General features: G+C 42.9%; 1 protein-coding gene across 1 annotated transcript in view; it reads right to left on the bottom strand.

Annotated features, from left to right (window-relative positions):
- STK3 (serine/threonine kinase 3) overlaps window positions 1–17,467 on the bottom strand; it is a 136,106-nt gene that overhangs the window by 49,089 nt on the left and 69,550 nt on the right. Inside the window, exon 10 of the mRNA XM_048508200.1 lies at window positions 11,357–11,532. Within this exon, the coding sequence (XP_048364157.1) occupies window positions 11,357–11,532 (176 nt within the window). The remainder of the gene's footprint in view (window positions 1–11,356; window positions 11,533–17,467) is intronic.

Below are 17,467 nucleotides of genomic sequence, written 5' to 3'. Positions count from 1 at the left end.
AAAGTAAAACTAGTAAAACTAAAACACAACTGAGGACATCAAGGCACTTCTCATAGGAGGTGCACGAATGGTTTGTTGACTGTCAGGAAATAGATTTTTCAAATTTCCAAAAAGGAAGGGAGCTTCTATGATTTCCAGAATGGGACAGCATGAGAAAAGTTTGGTTGGTGCAAAGTCTCCCATTGCCAGACCTCTGAAATGCTGCCCCTTAAGAGAAATCAAGAGGAAAGGTGGGATACAAACGTTGTGATAATTAAATAAAACTTGCATGTTTCCATTGCAGGCTTTGCAAAGAAATGCTTCACTCAGTCCACTTTAACTATTTGACATTCAGAGACCAGGAGAGATACGATCAAATATAAAATGGCTAATAATGCACACCTGAGAGAGATGTTTGGCATTACAGCCCTCCAACAGAACCTTCCTCGGCCAGGCAGCCCTTCAAGAAAGGAAGTTATTCCGAGTCTGACTTTGGCAGCCCTGATAAGGATATGTGGTTGAGCGTATACATGTGATGCAGAGACAAACCCAAAAGGTTAATGAGAAATGGCAAATTATTGTCATATGAGGAGCAACAGTTGCAGCTGAGTTTGATTTATACAAGTATTTCTAGCAGATGTGTTTTTTCTGGTATGTGATTAGGACGGACACGCATGCAAAAATCCTACACACACATACCTACTGGTGGCGCCAATTAACATGGCAACTCCCCCATGGTTCGACAGAGGCTGTGGAAACTTAAACTAGAATTCTGCTCTCTGCTGGCTACTGTTCCCATGGCAACAGCTCTCTAAATCACAGAAAACAGGTCAGGTTTTAAAAAAAGAAAGAACTATCCACAAATTTCCCCCACTAGTTTTAAATTAACCAACCTGTTTAACATCATCAGAGGACTGTTGTCATAGCAGCTGTTGGAAACACAGGCACAAAAAGAGTCCCTTTTCAATTCACAGGCATTGCAGAGAGAGGTAGCTGCCTAAATATCTGTTGCTAGCTCGCTTATCAGCTCTCCCACACACACACACACACACACACACACACACACAAGTGTGCTTACACTTTACATCTGTAAGTGTCTTCATACTCTTATAAAAATCTCCTACATTTCTCTTTCTAGTTTCAATACTAAAAGACAGTCACTTTATATTCTTATGTGTTCCCGCAGCCCAAAGCATAAAAAGCAGCTCAGAATACAAAATACTAACAACGAACCAATAAACTAAGATCCTCTGAAAATGCCAGCCACAGATGCAGGCGAAATGTCAGGAGAAAACACTGCTGGACCACGGCCATACAACCCGGAAAACCCACAACATCCTAATAAACTAAGAGATGAACAACAATTTTCATGCCACCCCAAAGACCTGTATATAATGGTAACATAAATTACTGGTGCTATAATAGTGATTTTCATGTTTAGGATGTTATTTTGATACCACCAAGGTAAATCGGCAGTATAGACACTACTATCTATATATGTACTAACTTAAAATAAGGCAGTACAAAAACATTGGACTACAGAATGCGCACACATAAATCACCAATCAAAAGCTCAGCTAGGGGATACCGCCAATCGGATTGATATAAACACAGATGAATATAAGATGAAAACCTTTCTAGGCTTATACAAGGTAAAAAGCAATCTGAAGGCTGAAACTCTATTAATATGGTCTGTGGAAAAACTCTCTAAAACCTTTGGTCTGGTTACAAAACATTTCAAAGCTGTCCCTGGACTTTGATGGCTACTGAGCTATGCACACGAGAGGTATTAATATGAACAATTAGTTACCAAGGCAACAGGGACAAATATAACTGCGTTGTTTCATCTCAATATTCTCACCATTTTCTTTTATTCATTAGTCCTCAGCCGATTCATGAATTATAAACCTGTTATGCAACTAAACAGTCTCCAAAACCCCATCAATTCTTCTATTAGACAAAAAAGAAAATGGTTGTGAAAAATCATTGTGGTTCATCTTATCCTAGAGGCATTGCTTTGATTTCATCTTGTTGCTGTGAGAAAGACTACCTTTTCACAATTGAGTTTATTGACATCCCTTAAAAAAGGCAACAAAAACATCAAGCACAAATGTGACGAATGTTTGTAAGAAGCGTCAAGGATTAAGTCCAATAGTGCAAGTGGACTTAAATGAAATGCTCTCTAAAATTATATTAGAGTTCAGAGGCACACTCTTTATTCTTAATGGTGTTTGTAATGTAAGAACACAGGGCTGGATCCAATCAGGTTTTCTGCTAGTGAAGAGAAGATGAAGGGATTCCCCTCTGATCACCAAAAAGGATATGTGAGGGATCGTGGGAGCGGCATGGACAAAAGCAATGTGGGGCATAGGCTAAGGAGTGGAATTGGGAGGTCAAGCAGGTGGGATCCAGCACACAGAATACACAGTGCCTTTTCGATAGCACATCTCCAAATACTTCGTTGTTGAGACACAAACCTGTTATTACATCCAGCAATATGAGCCTTCCAGAGACAGCTGTGTTCTAGTTGTTTCCCCTCAAAACCACCCTAACACAGGACGTTCCCAGTGAAACAGTGCCAGGTAGACTTCAACTACCCTCATGCAGACGGAGTAAGCACGAGCTCGAGTCATGCTACAGAAATGAAATCCCTAGCCTTCATCAATGACTGTGCGCTGAATCAGTTGGTCACTGAGCTAAGGAGAGTGGAAGTGGTCTTGGATTTGGTTCCAAATGGGGTCAAGTCCTAGTGAGAGATGTACAGGCTGTTGCACCAGTTGGGAACAATAACCATAATGCTATTAAAGGTTTATAAAATTATGCATGGGGTAGAGAGACTGGAAAGAGAATTGTAGTCCATGAACATCTGGAGAACCGCAGGTTGCAGACCCCTCGTCTATTTGAATCTATAGCTCCTTTGGAGGCTCTTGAGTTCTAGTATTTTGGGAGTTAAGAAAAAATTCCCATCAGCCCCTGCCAGCATGGCCAATTGGCAGAAGCTGATGGGATTTGTAGTCCATGAACATCTGGAGAGCTGCAGGTTGCAAACCCCTGAAATAGACAAAAGCAAATACTTCTTTACACCACAAGAGATTAAAACGTGGAGCTCACTGCCAGAGGAAGCACCAAAGCCACAGGAACAGATGGCCTTAAACAGAGATTGAACAGATTCATGAATGCTCTATCACTGTCTACTAGCCCTGGTTCTGTGCAACTGCGTGGCACCCAAACCTAGAAGCTGCCACATCAATCAGCACCCCTCCACCAAAGGAGACCATGCTGGTGTGGGTGGGGGCAGTCCAGACATTTCCAATGCAATTTCAGTTCAGGGACACCCCCATTATGAAGTGCAGACTTAGGTCACGAAAAAGAATGGTGTAAGTCAGCCACTGTGATGGCTTCCCTGTGACAGCATAAGTTTTTCTCTTTCCGTGCTCATGCTGCTAATTGCCTCTTTGGAGGCAGTGCCACGGTGCTGTCCCTGGCCGCCACTCTACTCCCCCCTCCCACACTGGACTGCCTATTGCAGTGGTGTAGCAATAATGGGGCTCCCCACCCTGGGCCCATGCCATTGGGGTCACGTGGGGAGTGCAAATTGCCCCCACACCTCTCCCCCTTCCCCACTCGCCCCACCCCACCAGCCAGGTTCTGGTGGCCAAAGCAGGCTGTAAGTAAGTGGGTGTGGGCGGGGCTATGTGGGATGGGGCACACTCCTCCCCCTTCCCCCCTCATTCCACCCCACCAGCCAGGACCTGGCAGTCAGAGCAGGCTGTTTTTTCAAGGTTTGTCTAAATGGTACAACTTACTTCAGGTTGTTGTTTCACAACCTACTTGTTCATTTGTAACAGTATCCATGTACATGTGCACTGTTGAACTGCTCGCTTGCCTCCTCAAGCCATTCATGATTTGACATGATCTTTTTAGCCTTCACTGAATGTCTGCAATATGCTGTTGCAGATGAGGCCGTTGATAACTGTTGGCCACTAAAATCTGATTTCCACCTTGTTTTAAGTAACTTCATTATCTGCTTGTCTATGCTTCGCTTTCAAAGCCTTGACTTTAGATATTGTTTCCACAATTCCTTTTAGAAAGCAAGCAAAGTCTCAAGGGATCGTGCTAGGGCATCTATTTGGCATGCAGAAGATTCCGGATTCAGTTCCTACTGGTAACATCTCCAGTTAAAAGATAGGGGGCAGTGTGTAAGACCTCTCTGCCTGAGGTCCTGGAAAGCAACTGCCAGGCAGCCTGTGCAGACAATACTGACTTTGACAGACAGCTGGTCTGATTCAGAATGAGGCAGCTTCATGTGTTCATTTGACAATCTTACATTAATCAACTGTTACATTTAACTTTTGTTGCGCTTATTAAATACCTGGGGCGCGTACGATTGTCATTTCATCGAGGCTATATTTGAATGTATTTGTTTGCCCTAAGAACACATTACAGAATCATGTAACCAGAGCAGATGGCTTTTTAGAAATTTTATTCCAATCCACCCAAAATATCTCCATTTAAATGACAGTGTAATGATGTGAATGTTCTGTGTTTAATGCTAAACAATCTGGATACCAAGCTTGTTTAGAGGCATGTTAAGCAAACGGCAGCTATCTTTCCCTTGGCACTAAAGTAAAATAGATTTGCCTTTTTGGTTTTTTTCTTAATTATCCTATCCAGAAAAAAGAGCACTTCATTTAATCTGTAGATGCTGTTAAGATAATTAATGTAATCAGCACTGATGTAGCTTGAACAGCTATCTTTCTAAACTTAATTTAATTTCTAGCACTAACATCTGCATTATTAGCTTTTAGAGAAGCTTCATCGTTTTAAAACATAAGCTCCAGAACTGTTTGCTAAAGATACAAAGCAAAGATTGGTGGCTTTCTGGAAGAAGCCATAACTTGGGATGAATGTGAAATGTGCTTTTGAATAACATACAAAATTCCACAGCTCTGAAAGAGAAAAACCAACAATTTGTAGCTCCAAATATACCATATCTCTTTTATTTGTGAGCCAGTATGGTGTAGAGTATAATAATAATAATAATAATAATAATAATAATAATAATAATAATAATAATAATAATAATAATAATAATAATAATAATAATAATAGTAGTAGTAGTAGTTTGGATTTATATCCCCCTTTCTCTCCTGCAGGAGACTCAAAGGGGTTTATAATCTCCTTGCCCTTCCCCCCTCACAACAAACACCCTGTGAGGTAGGTGGGGCTGAGAGAGCTCAGAAGAAATGTGACTAGCCCAAGGTCACCCAGCTGGCATGTGTTGAAGTGTACAGGCTAATCTGAATTCCCCAGATAAGCCTCCACAGCTCAAGTGACAGAGTGGGGAATCAAACCCGGTTCCTCCAGATTAGAGTACACCTGCTCTTAACCACTATGCACACCACTGCTGCTCTACGCCACTTATCCACTACGCCACTGCTGGCAGGGGCTGATGGGATTTGTAGTCCATGAACATCTGGAGAGCCGCAGGTTGCAGACCCCTGTCCTAGACTAATTAAGTCTAGGATCTGGGAGACCCAGGTTCAAATCCCCACTCTACCACTGAGGCTTGCTGGGTGACCTTGGCCCAGTCGCTCTCTCTCCACCTAACACACCTCATAGGGACGTTGGGCAAATAAAACATGCGCTGAATAAAGCACACCTCCCTCCATGCCTAATGACCTGACTCATTATGATGCTGCCACCCTACCAATGGAACTGGGGATTCTCTCTGACTTCTGTACCTTTACGGCAGATACCGTGGCAGCTATATTCAAGGAGCTAAGGACAATTAATGCTGGGCTGAACTCTACCAAAACATTACAATGTAGGGAAATCCATGGTTCCAGTAGCTTTAATTCAAACCTGGAAGTCCCTTCCCTTGGGAATAACATATGTGACCAACGGCTAGTGCTAGAGACGAAGAAGGTTTGTCTGAGAGTGTTCGCATATCAGGGGTTCCTCCCTAGTTGGCACTCCACAGAACTTGCCAGGCATCATCTAAGCATCTTACTGAGGAAGAAGCCAAAGTTTATTGACCTAGTGTCAGTATTCGAATTACGCAGAACTTTTGGGACCAATGAGCCATTAAGAATTATTTTAACCTTCAACTCAAGTGAAATACCTAACAGGCTGTTGCGTCAACATCGGGAACTTGCGGCCAAGGGGGTAATGCCAACCCGAGTATTTACAAACTTAAATATAGCCCCCTTACTCCGGAAAACCCCACTTGCGAACATAAAATGCAAGGAGTTAAACAACTTGGAATTGACACAGTGTATTACACAGATCACCCCCCATGACAGTGGCGGTGCGCCTCTCATGGAAAGTACAGCTGGCCAAGTTCTACCGAAGTGCAGCACCATGGAGGACAAGATAACATCAGATAGCTTGCAGGAGCCCAACAGTATACTAATTCCTGATCGACTGGTCCTACTTAAAAAGCGTCTGGCTAAATGTAAAAGCTACATCTCAAGGGGAAAGGACCCAATGGGGAAGCAGACTGAGACGTTATCAATAAAGGAAAAAAGGATTCCTGCAAGTGCATGCAAAACAGACAATACATCAAGTAGATCTGGAGAAGCATGGGAAGTTGCCAATGCAACGGTGACCAAAGTGCAAGTAGCCCCAGGAGAGGAGCTGCAGATGAGACCAGAGCAGCCCTTGACCCTAAGCCCTCAAAAACAAACCCTTAGCCAGTTGGAACCATGTAACTTAATTGACCTAGACCTTGAGGAGATTCAAAGCAAGACGCAAAGTTGTAAACGGTCCCTGAAAAAAACATGCATCAATAATTATACAGCTTCCAATTCTAACGCGTCAAGTACAACCATTCAAACAGAAGATTATGAGATTGACAGATATTCCACAAGGGTAGTGGGCCAAGCAACGGTTAAATCTTCGGAAGGCATATCTTGGGCACAAGAATAAAGCACACACCGTCAGCCCACTTTCTCGATCTGCATCAACATTAATAAGCCTACTCACAACAAGATATCAGCAAAGGTGGCATGTTTAGAAGCCAACTTTATTATTCATTCTATGCCACAAAGACTGGTGCGGGGTCCAATGAAGCAGGGAGCTAGTTCTTTGTGCCAAAATCTGCTTCTTGAATGGCAGTCTTCTCCCCTCCCACCAGTGGTGGGATCCAAACATTTTAATAACAGGTTCCAGTGGTGGTGGGATTCAAACAGTGGCGCTGCCGCACACACGCACCTCCCTATTGGGCAGGGAGGTTGCTTTAGTAACCCCTTTTCGGAACTCAGAAAAAATTAGTAACCACTTCTAGAGAAGTGGTGAGAACTGGTTGGATCCCACCTCTGCCTCCCACCAATGTGTTATGGCAAGCTATTCGAAGGACATTTTCAAAAACAAAAATATGGAAAGTGCTAGGGATGGGGTTGCTGTTAAAAAGGAGGAAAAAACCACACTGAGGTTTCAAGAGACCCTTTGAAACTCCTGTAAACGCTGGCAAATATCTGATGCTGTATCAACTGGGACACATACTTCCCCTATCCCTGTAATCATGTAATACCAACTACTCTGGGGCAGGAGATGGCCATGGCTTTATACCTGCAACTAGATCAGCTGAAAAATTTTCCCCCACCCCCTCTGAATACTTGGAAAAATAAAAAATATATATATACTTACTGCATTTCATTAATCTCAGGGTTTTTACAGTTCTTCCCATTCCCTACTGTCCCTGACACATTTCTTCACCTAGTTGTCTTCTACTGTAAACCCCTAAACCAGGGGTCCCCAAACTTTTTAAACAGGGGGCCAGTTCACTGTCCCTCAGACTGTTGGAGGGCCGGACTAAAAAAAACTATGAACAAATTCCTATGCACAAATGATTGTAAAATGTTTGATTTCACCTTTCAGCCTTTCTGTCGTGGTCTATTTTTAGAACAGTGACCAAAGTATGTCAAGTACAGGGTGGGCTCCAAATATTGTTGGGGAGGCTGTGGAATACCTTCCCCTGTAAAAAAAAAAAAAGGCAGAACTTTCCCAATGAAGCATTCCATCTAACCCAGGATCAGGTATCTTCCTGGGTTCTTTCCTCCCTAGCAGGCAGTGAGCGATTCGCCAGCTGGCTGATGCCAATGGGAGTGAGGCGGAACAGAAAGCCTGAGAGCAACACATGGAGTAGCCGAGAGGGAAGGGTGGAGCAGGCGTTGCCACATGTAAGGTTTCCAACTCTGGGTCAGAAAATGCATGGAGATTTGGGGGTGCCATCATGTAACTGCAATCAACGGCCGTTGGGGCCAGTTCCTCCTCTCCCTCGAGCCCCCACTGCACATGAATGGAGCCATTGCTGCCATGCCTGGCGGGCCGGATAAATGCCTTCAGGGGGCCACATTTGGCCCCCGGGCCTTAGTTTGGGGACCCCTGCCCTAAACGCACATGCCCTTATCAGATGACATCTACTGACAGCTGCCTTATCAATCAAAATAAGCCAAGCAGAAGGAGGACAAAGAAGGAGGACAAAGGGGAGACCCATGGACAAAAGCAGTGTTGCACTGAGAACTCAAAGAGGACAAGATCAAGAAGAAAAACCGGTACGATCCAACTCATTATATTAGACTCTGTAGAAAATAGGGAGGAGGGGAAGATGTCTACCTGCTTAAAACAAGACTTGCACAGGAAGTTGCAAGTTTTAGTTCCTGCCTCCCTGAGAAAGTTGTGGGAAACCACCCATCCAAGACGCCCACAGTCGCCTCCAGGAGAACGTCTAGGGTTGAATGTGTGTGTCTCTTGTCACTTGTTGCAGGTATGTAAAGTCTACAGGAAAGCTTTTGACTCTTAATCTTTGATGGTGGCCTGATGGGGTGACCTGGTAGACACAAACCCAAGATGTTTTCTCTCTTTTCGTATCTTTTGGATCCCCAAAGGTAGAAAAGCAGGATAAAACATGCTAATTTTTTTTAAAAAGCTATGGATTAGACTTCACATATGCAAGTACAATTTCTCTCAAGTTTTAAGCATATAGAGGAAATTTCCTTCCTTCTTACTGAGAACCACCACAACAATCTCAGGGGCTACAGCACAACAGAAATCTGATGCAAAAACATTTAGTGGCAAAGTTGAAGTGAAAGACCATGAAATCGTTGTTCACTGAAACAAGGAGACCTCAGAATAAGCAGAGATAAGCTCTGAACCTCAACGACATATTAAGAGAGCGTCTAACTCCAGCTTGTGAGGTAGGCCTACTGTTAATGGTAGCATTACTTCACAGTTCTCTGCCATTTCACATTAGTGGGCATACAGGGTGATCTCACCATCCATAATCATAAAAGACACTCAAAACAGCATCCAGATATATTACAGCATCCAGATTATTCCTGTTTTCTCCCAGCACTGACCTTCTCTTAATGGGCACATATTCAGGAACTTTGCTGTGGCTGACCTTCATAGTTGCCCTAAATGATTCATAGTAAATTCAGCCCTTTACTCTTTGAAAGAACCAGCATCCAAATCAGACTAACTTCAGTTAAACTTATCTTGCTAAACATTGTTGCAGTATCTTGAATTTAGAGTTGGTGTTGATTCATTTGTGCAATTCAGAATGTTTAATTGCTAGCCTCCTCCTTTCAGAACGTACCGAATCACTCATGCTTGAAACTCCCTTTTAAAATCCTCAACTAGACCCCATTAAGCGACATCCAATTGAGATACAATACAGTTCTTCAGTACTAAAAGTTCTCCATTATTCATCATTTTCATGAACTATTTAAAGACTGTATGTCAGCCATCTGAAAAATTAATGCCAGTTTTACAAAAGAATGAAATGCATGCTCCATGGTGATTTATTTTTTTAGCAATTGTCAGCCCTATAGATAATAGGTACCAATAACTTTTTCCAAAGCCCTTTAATCCATAAAATGTGCCTGGATTGAAATAATTTGATTAAAATGTATACAACATCTCCACGGATTCAGAGGCCCCGCAACAGTTAACATGTAATGTTTCACATGAAGGACCACGGTGCATGATAGTCCCAAAAAGTGATGCTTCCTACATTCCTTTTTAAAATTCCCTTCATTTTCCATTATTGGCTCAATATCTACTTTCATACGATTAAGGAAGTTTACAAAACAAATTAACTACTGATAATTTATCAGCTTATAACTTGTTCATATAACTAAAGATGTGAATGACTGGGAGTAAAACAATGCCGGGAAAGAAAACTCTCCCCTCCCAATTCTCTGAATGGAGGCCTTTTAGGAACTTTAGACATGCTTTTATGTAAAACTAGCTCCTAGTTAACCAGGCTCAACCAGTGGTGAGATTCAGCCAGTTCAGCTGAACCAGTAGCTAACCGGCTGAATCCCACCACCCCCGGGGAGGGCGAGCAAGGGGCCTTTCCAAGCCCCAGAGTGGTCTAGCAGCAAGGTGCCAGGCCGCTCCGGGGCTCAGAAATGCCCCTTGCTCGCCCTTCCAGGCCATGCCACAGCCGCTGCCTTCCCTCACCTCCCCCCCCCCGCCCGCCAGCCACGTTCCTCCACAGCAGCCAGTTAAGTGGGTGGCAGGGGAGGGTCAAGCGGGGGGAGGGGGGACAAAGCGGGGGGTGAACCATTAGCTAAATTAATGGAATCCCACCACTGGGCTCAACTCTACTATAAACATCATGTCACATAGTACACAGACACATATATGTTTGCTGCTGAGCATTTGAAGGATATACAGACTCCCAACTGTCAAGAAAGGAGTGGATAAAAAAGACCGATGGGTTACAGTATATTGTATTCACTATACAGTCATTTCTAGCAAAGGAGATGCATTTTGAGATTATAGCTCTTTTACATGTAGAAATAGTTCTGTATTTCTAGCAACCCTCTCTAACAGGGGTGGCCAACCTATGGCACTCCAGATGTTCATGGACTACAATTCCCATCAGCCCCTGCCAGCATGGCCAATTGACCATGCTGGCAGGGGCTGATGGGAATTGTAGTCCATGAACATCTGGAGTGCCATAGGTTGGCCACCCCAGCTCTATAATCTCCCTGTTTGTTTGTTTCTTTCTTAATTTTACTGCATCAAGAGAATAGCTGGAACAAAGTCACAAATGAAACTGTAAGAAAAGTCCATATTCATTAGTGCAATTGAAATACATAAATATTTTCTTGTTGAGAGAGATAATCACTGTTCCAGAAAAAATCCCTAGAACATTTCTTTTTCTGAGACAGTGTAAAAATTAGTCACAGAAGAACTGAAGACTTGTAGCCCCCATGTAGAGAAATAAAGACTAACAAAACACTTTCTGGGAGTAAGCCCAACTTAACAGACTTTTTAAAAATAGATCTGCTTGAGATTACTCTCTAAGTCAATAAATAATAAGTGTTTGTGAATTCCATACACATGTATAAAAAGTACTTACAAAATCAAAGTCGCCATCTTGAGGGACTTTCCAATTATCTGGGAAAACATTTTTCGATATATGGTAAGATTCGTGCATGTTTTGATTGCAGTTTTCATGGCTTTTGTTCTTGGAATCTTGTTTATCAAAATAGTCCATAAATGAAGGTCGTTGTGCTTGTGGTGATGTAGCATTTCCTAATATAAAATGAAAAGATGCTTTTATAAAGGTTTATTTTAAAAAAGGAAAACCATATCTTCAGAATTATGCTTATTCTGCCGAACTAACTAACCATTAACATCATTAGAAACTGCTAATGTTTTTCCCCCCAATCAATTAGATTTGCAGGATACAGTGCAAGGACAAACAAGCAAAAGGCAATATAAGCAGAATCAGAGAATGCTACTAAGAATTCTAGTGAAGCAGGAGTGAGTATAAATCACTGACTTTTAGTGCAGATGTAAATAACTCAGAATAAATCTGCACAAATAAATTGCTCAAGAAAGTCTAGGAACTATCATTTTAGGAGGCTGTTGCAAAGAGTGTATTTGGGCACATATGAAACTGAAAAAGCCTGCAGAGTAGATATCAGTTTAGCCAGAATGTCTTCTCTCAAAGCATTCTGGGAACTGCAGTACTCAGAAATTCTCATGCACCACCACTGAACTATAGTCCCCAGAGTTCTACAGCAAAAGTGAGCGACTGACCAGCTGAGTATGTAGTATAATTATGCCCACAGAGATCCTCTGTTTCCTTTACCAGTTAGATAGAAGAGACAGTGCATAGGATTACAGCACAAAAAAAAGTAATTTTGCAAAAAATATTCTAATGAGTTTCAGAAAAGTTTCACATTAGAGATTACTAGGGTTACACAACTATGGGATCAATCCTACACAGAAGTAAGTTCCATTTTAGTCAACAGGCCTTACTCCCATGAAAATGTTATCAGAATTAATTTACATTGTGTAAACTGCATCTCCGATGAAAAGTTCAGAAGCAGTTATATCATGTAACTGGGAAACTTTCATTGGTTTTTCACAAATGTCATCTTTACATCAATAGTTAAAGCCTTCTAGGAGTGCTCCCCTGAAAATGAGTAAGATCAGCAACTACCCACATATATGTAGGTAGGAAACCAGTGCATTTGATGCAGTGGCGTATCTGCTAGAGGAACATGGGGATCAATTGACCCTGGGCGCTCCCCATTGGGTAACGTGGGAGGTGCTCAGCAGGACCTGGCCAAGGGGAGCCCCACGGCAGGCTTCCAGCCCACCTGCTCTGACCTGCTGGCTGCTCCTTGGCCCGGCCCCATCAGGCCCACTAAGGTAAATGGTGGGCACCCGGAGCAGGTGTGGCCCCATCAGGCACGCTAAGGTAAATGGGGGGGCACCCGGAACATTTTCCCCAGGTATGCCTCTGATTTGGAGTAATAGGGTTCAATGGCTGACCCCTGACAGAAGTCCTGCCATTGTATTTTGTAGCAACTAAAGCTTCTTAGTCATCTTTAATGACAGCCCCACATTCAGCATGTTACAGTAGTCTAACCCAGAGTTTACAACACCATGGAACAGCATGATTAGGTCTGCAGGGTCAGCTTGTGACCAATGTGTCATGGAAAGAATGAACTCTGACCAATAATGCCAACTTCTTTATCCATCAACAACATAAACATATTTATTTATTTAAAATATTTACACCTAACCTTTCCACCCCGCTTTTGGATGCACATCTTAATATGGCGACGGAGGTTGGGTGTATCAGTGAAGCTGGGAGCCTAAACTCCTAGCAGAGTCACCCAAGATAGAATGGTCACCTCTGAGACACCAGACACCTTCAGCAATCAACAACCACATCAGCAGAACACAGCTCCAATGGTGATAGAGCAGGAATCCTTAAAGGCTAACTACTGAGTAGTAGAAGTAGTGGAAGGTGACACTAGCAGAGAATCTTTTGTAGACAATGGTAGTGCCACTACAGCTAACCCTGGTTAGTACTGCCCAGAAGAAGGCTACTGTAAACCACTTCTGACCAACCCTTACCTTGAAACCCCTATGAGGAGGTAATCCAAAATGAAAAAAGACATAGTGATGAAAGATGATACATCCAGGTTGGATGGCACTCAACCAGTTACTGGAGAAGAGCGGAGGACAAGTATGACAGCGCTATTCTTAATTATGTAATTAGATTAAAGCCAGAAGGATGTTCTGTGAGTTACTAATCAGTTGTTAATGTAACAATGATTTTAGGAAAGGTTGAAGACTGCATGCAAAGAAGAAGACCCAACATGAGAGGAACTGGCTCTATAAAGAAATCCACGACCCTCAGTTTGAAAGACCTGAGCGAGCGTGTTAACAATATGACATTCTGGAGGACATTGATTCATTGGGTCTCCATGAGCCAGAAGCAACTTGACAGCACTTGTACACACAGCCTTTCCACCTACTTAGGTGGTGGTGAATAGTTAAAAAACATATTTACCTAATTTTTAAAAACCCTCAAAACATCCTACAAATAATATATTATACATCAAGGAATCCACACGCAAAGATTTAACGGTAGAGAACCCCCCTCTCTAAGGGGAACTTTAAATGTCTTTTATGAAATTCAATTAAAGAATAACCACCTTAAAAACTGGTTGAAGAATAACCTATTAAAGAATAACCATCTTTAAAAAGATGGGGCATGCATTCTCATTACTTCTCTGAATGGAAGTCAACAAACACACAATGCACTAAATACGGCGTTTGAACAACGTGCATTCGTACATCATATCAAAATACCATATTGAGCAAGATACACTTTCAGTTTCTTTCCCGCTGCACGCAAGGATTTGATGGATAGATTACAAAATACTCTTAACATCATCTGCACAAGTCATCTTCTGTGTTAATATATTTCACACAAATACTGAATATCTCTCAGCCTCTAGAATGGAAAAAGCAATGATATTTAAGACACATTAAAACACACTCTTACACTGGCCTTCTTCCACTGCTTATGGAAAATGTCCTAAAAGTGAAACATGAGATGAGGAACATGGAAACCAGCCTTCTGCAAGGCAATAGAAATATTTCAAATTCCTAAACGATGACATGTTTTGAAGCAGCCAGTCATTTCCCACCGGTGGCGTTGCCTGAAAAACATACAGAACCCGTGGCTGAACCCCTCGAAGCACCTGAGAACCAACTGCCCCTACCTCACAAAAGGGACAATCCCACAAGAACTTTCCCAACAGTTTGTGCATGTTGTTAAAAGCTGCTGAATTACTGAAGTTAAACTTCCCTTCACAAATAATGACTTTTATATTTGTCGTGTTGCGTTTCTGATTTTACAAGAATTAAACGGATTCCAGAACAAAAAGGAGGCCGACCTTATCAAAACAATGAGGAACCAACTGAAGTATTTACAACAAGCATTTTAGACTACACAGCAGAGTTCTGAAGCACACTAACGGTAATTTTAAGGGGGAAGGGGGGGAACTCATGAGGAAATAGTAGATGAATTGGTCTGACACATGTTGTTGAATAATCTTACAAACTATTTAAGCAATCGTTTGGAAAAAAACACAGCTCTGCTAAGAATAGCTAACTTCACAACAGGAACGGAAAGTCATGCCTCACTAACTTATTATTACAATAATATACAAGTGAATTCCATTGCCATCACTTGATTAGATGCTTAGAAAACACAGAAGATCCACATTAAAGGATAATCTCTAACTTGCTGAGTTTCATGACCGTTACATCATTACTACCTTAACAGCACAATCGGGGCGGGGGGGGGGGGGGGTAGCTGTGCCACAGACATCAACCCCACAACGACACTCCCCTGACCCTCATGAAAGGGCTGCATGCCACACAATGGGCTGCACCCTGTTTTTGCTGGTGTAAATTTGTGCCAGCAAATGTGGGCATTTCAGGGCTGAAAGGGCTCAGGAAGCTGATAAATGTCAGCACTCCACTCCTGGAAATCCTCCCTTTGGTACCAGCATGACCTTCTGTGCCAGAGCTGCCCCCCCCCCACTCCCCCATGGCTGTGCTAGAACCCCTGCATGGTGCTCCCACACCACTCTCCAGCACTGACATATGTGCCCCTTATGCCGGTGCAAGTGACATCTACCCTGGCACCAGGGTCGCACTACTACCTCATCCCTGTTGCGCATGGGCAACACACACACACCCTGGTGGATTGCACTGTAAGCCTAGTAGAACAGAAACATATATTCGCAGAAAGTATTTCCAATTCAAAACTGCTTCTAGGCAATTTTTAATCATCATCCCAAGGCCGACTGATCAATTCTCATAGTGCTCATGTTACAGTTACAATTACCAGCTGCAGAATAGCTATAATTTAATAATACCATCCTTTAAGTGGAAATTCTGGAGTAGCTTCTTTGCACCAAGGGATGCAAAACGGCTTTAAATCTTGCCATAAGTCATTTCTTTTTACTGTACATGCGAAGGTACATGTTCACATCCTAGCATCTCTGACCAAAAGGACTTTAGGGGAGTAATACTGAGAAAGACCTCTCAGTCCCACCAGATCAGACATGCTAAACAAAATAGATAAACCGTACAACTCTGTAAAAGTCTGCTCCATATGTTCAATTGAAAGAAAGTGATGGTTTGCTTGGGGTAGCACACTGCTATCTCCAGCCAAGGAAAAGACAGTTCTCATAAATAAAGAGAAGCGCTGGAGTAGCCAGAAACTTTCCAAGTCAAATGTTTATCTAGAAATAAAGAGCCCCACAAATGCCTTGGAATAACTCTCAGAGGGTCTAAATCTCAATCTTATCGGGAAGGAGCAGTAAGCTAGCTTACCCAGACTTTCCTGGACTGCTGACTGAGGAACAAGAAGCCCTCTTTTCAGTCCTCTTCCATACATACGCAGCTTTACATGGACTAACATGTTCACCCTGCTGCTTCTACCAACCTGACCTTTAGTTTGCTTTCTTGATTAGTCTAATCTGCTTTCCTGTTTTGGTACCAGTTCAAGCCTCCCAGCACTTCCAATGGCACCTTCTGTCCATCCGCTGCCACTGATTTCAAAACCGCTTTTCAAGCTTGAACACTGCTTTGCCCTACCATGTCCGTCATCCCCAACCCCATCGCCAACCCCACAATGCTGACACCCATCTTCCCTACCATCAAAAGCCATTTCGGATGACAGCAGATTGTACAGCGTAACACAAATATGTTGCATGCTATTGAATTGTATATTCTTTTCCATGGAGGGGGAGGCAGAAATCCCAATTTTTTATAAATACAGACAACATTACCACAAGCATATTGTGATAAAATAGAATAATAAGAGGAAGAGGAAGAGGAAGAAGAGGAGGAGTTTGGATTTATATCCCCCCTTTCTCTCTTGCAGGAGACCCAAAGGGGCTTACAATCTCCTTGCCCTTCCCCCCTCACAACAAACACCTTGTGAGGTAGGTGGGGCTGAGAGAGCTCAGAAGAACTGTGACTAGCCCAAGGTCACCCAGCTGGCCTGTGTGGGAGTGTACAGGCTAATCTGAATTCCCCAGATAAGCCTCCACAGCTCAGGTGGCAGAGCGGAGAATTAAACCCAGTTCCTCCAGATTAGATACACGAGCTCTTGACCTCCTACGCCACTGCAAGAAGGCAAGAAGGACAAATGCAGAAGCTGCTACTTTTATAAGAACAGCGGGAGCGGGAGAGTGGAGGAAGATCACCTGTGTGAAAAGTATGGAAAGATTCCGACAACAAAGGAAATAAAAAAATGGTGTAAGCATGTTTGATAAAGACATAGTTCAGTAAACAGAAGCCAAAGGAGACTGTGGAACAGATCTGGGTAAATTCTACCACCCCAGAAGGACTCTAGTTCCTTTCGGACTTCCTCATTCTATTTCCTCATATTGATAATAGCCCAGTTTTATCTCACCATCATCTGATGTATTCTATCTCTGTATTGTCGAAGGCTTTCACGGCCGGAATCACTGGGCTACTGTGTGGTTTCCGGGCTGTATGGCCATGTTCTAGCAGCATTCTCTCCTGACATTTCGCCTGCATCTTCAGATGCCAGCCACAGATGCAGGTGAAACGTCAGGAGAGAATGCTGCTAGAACACGGCCACACAGCCCGGAAACCACACAGCACCCCACTATTC

This window comes from Sphaerodactylus townsendi, linkage group LG09 (genome assembly GCF_021028975.2).
Source record: "Sphaerodactylus townsendi isolate TG3544 linkage group LG09, MPM_Stown_v2.3, whole genome shotgun sequence".
In the NCBI taxonomy this organism is placed as follows: domain Eukaryota; kingdom Metazoa; phylum Chordata; class Lepidosauria; order Squamata; family Sphaerodactylidae; genus Sphaerodactylus; species Sphaerodactylus townsendi.
The sequence above is the reverse complement of the archived record's forward strand: the minus strand, read 5'-3'. Positions and strand labels throughout refer to the sequence as shown.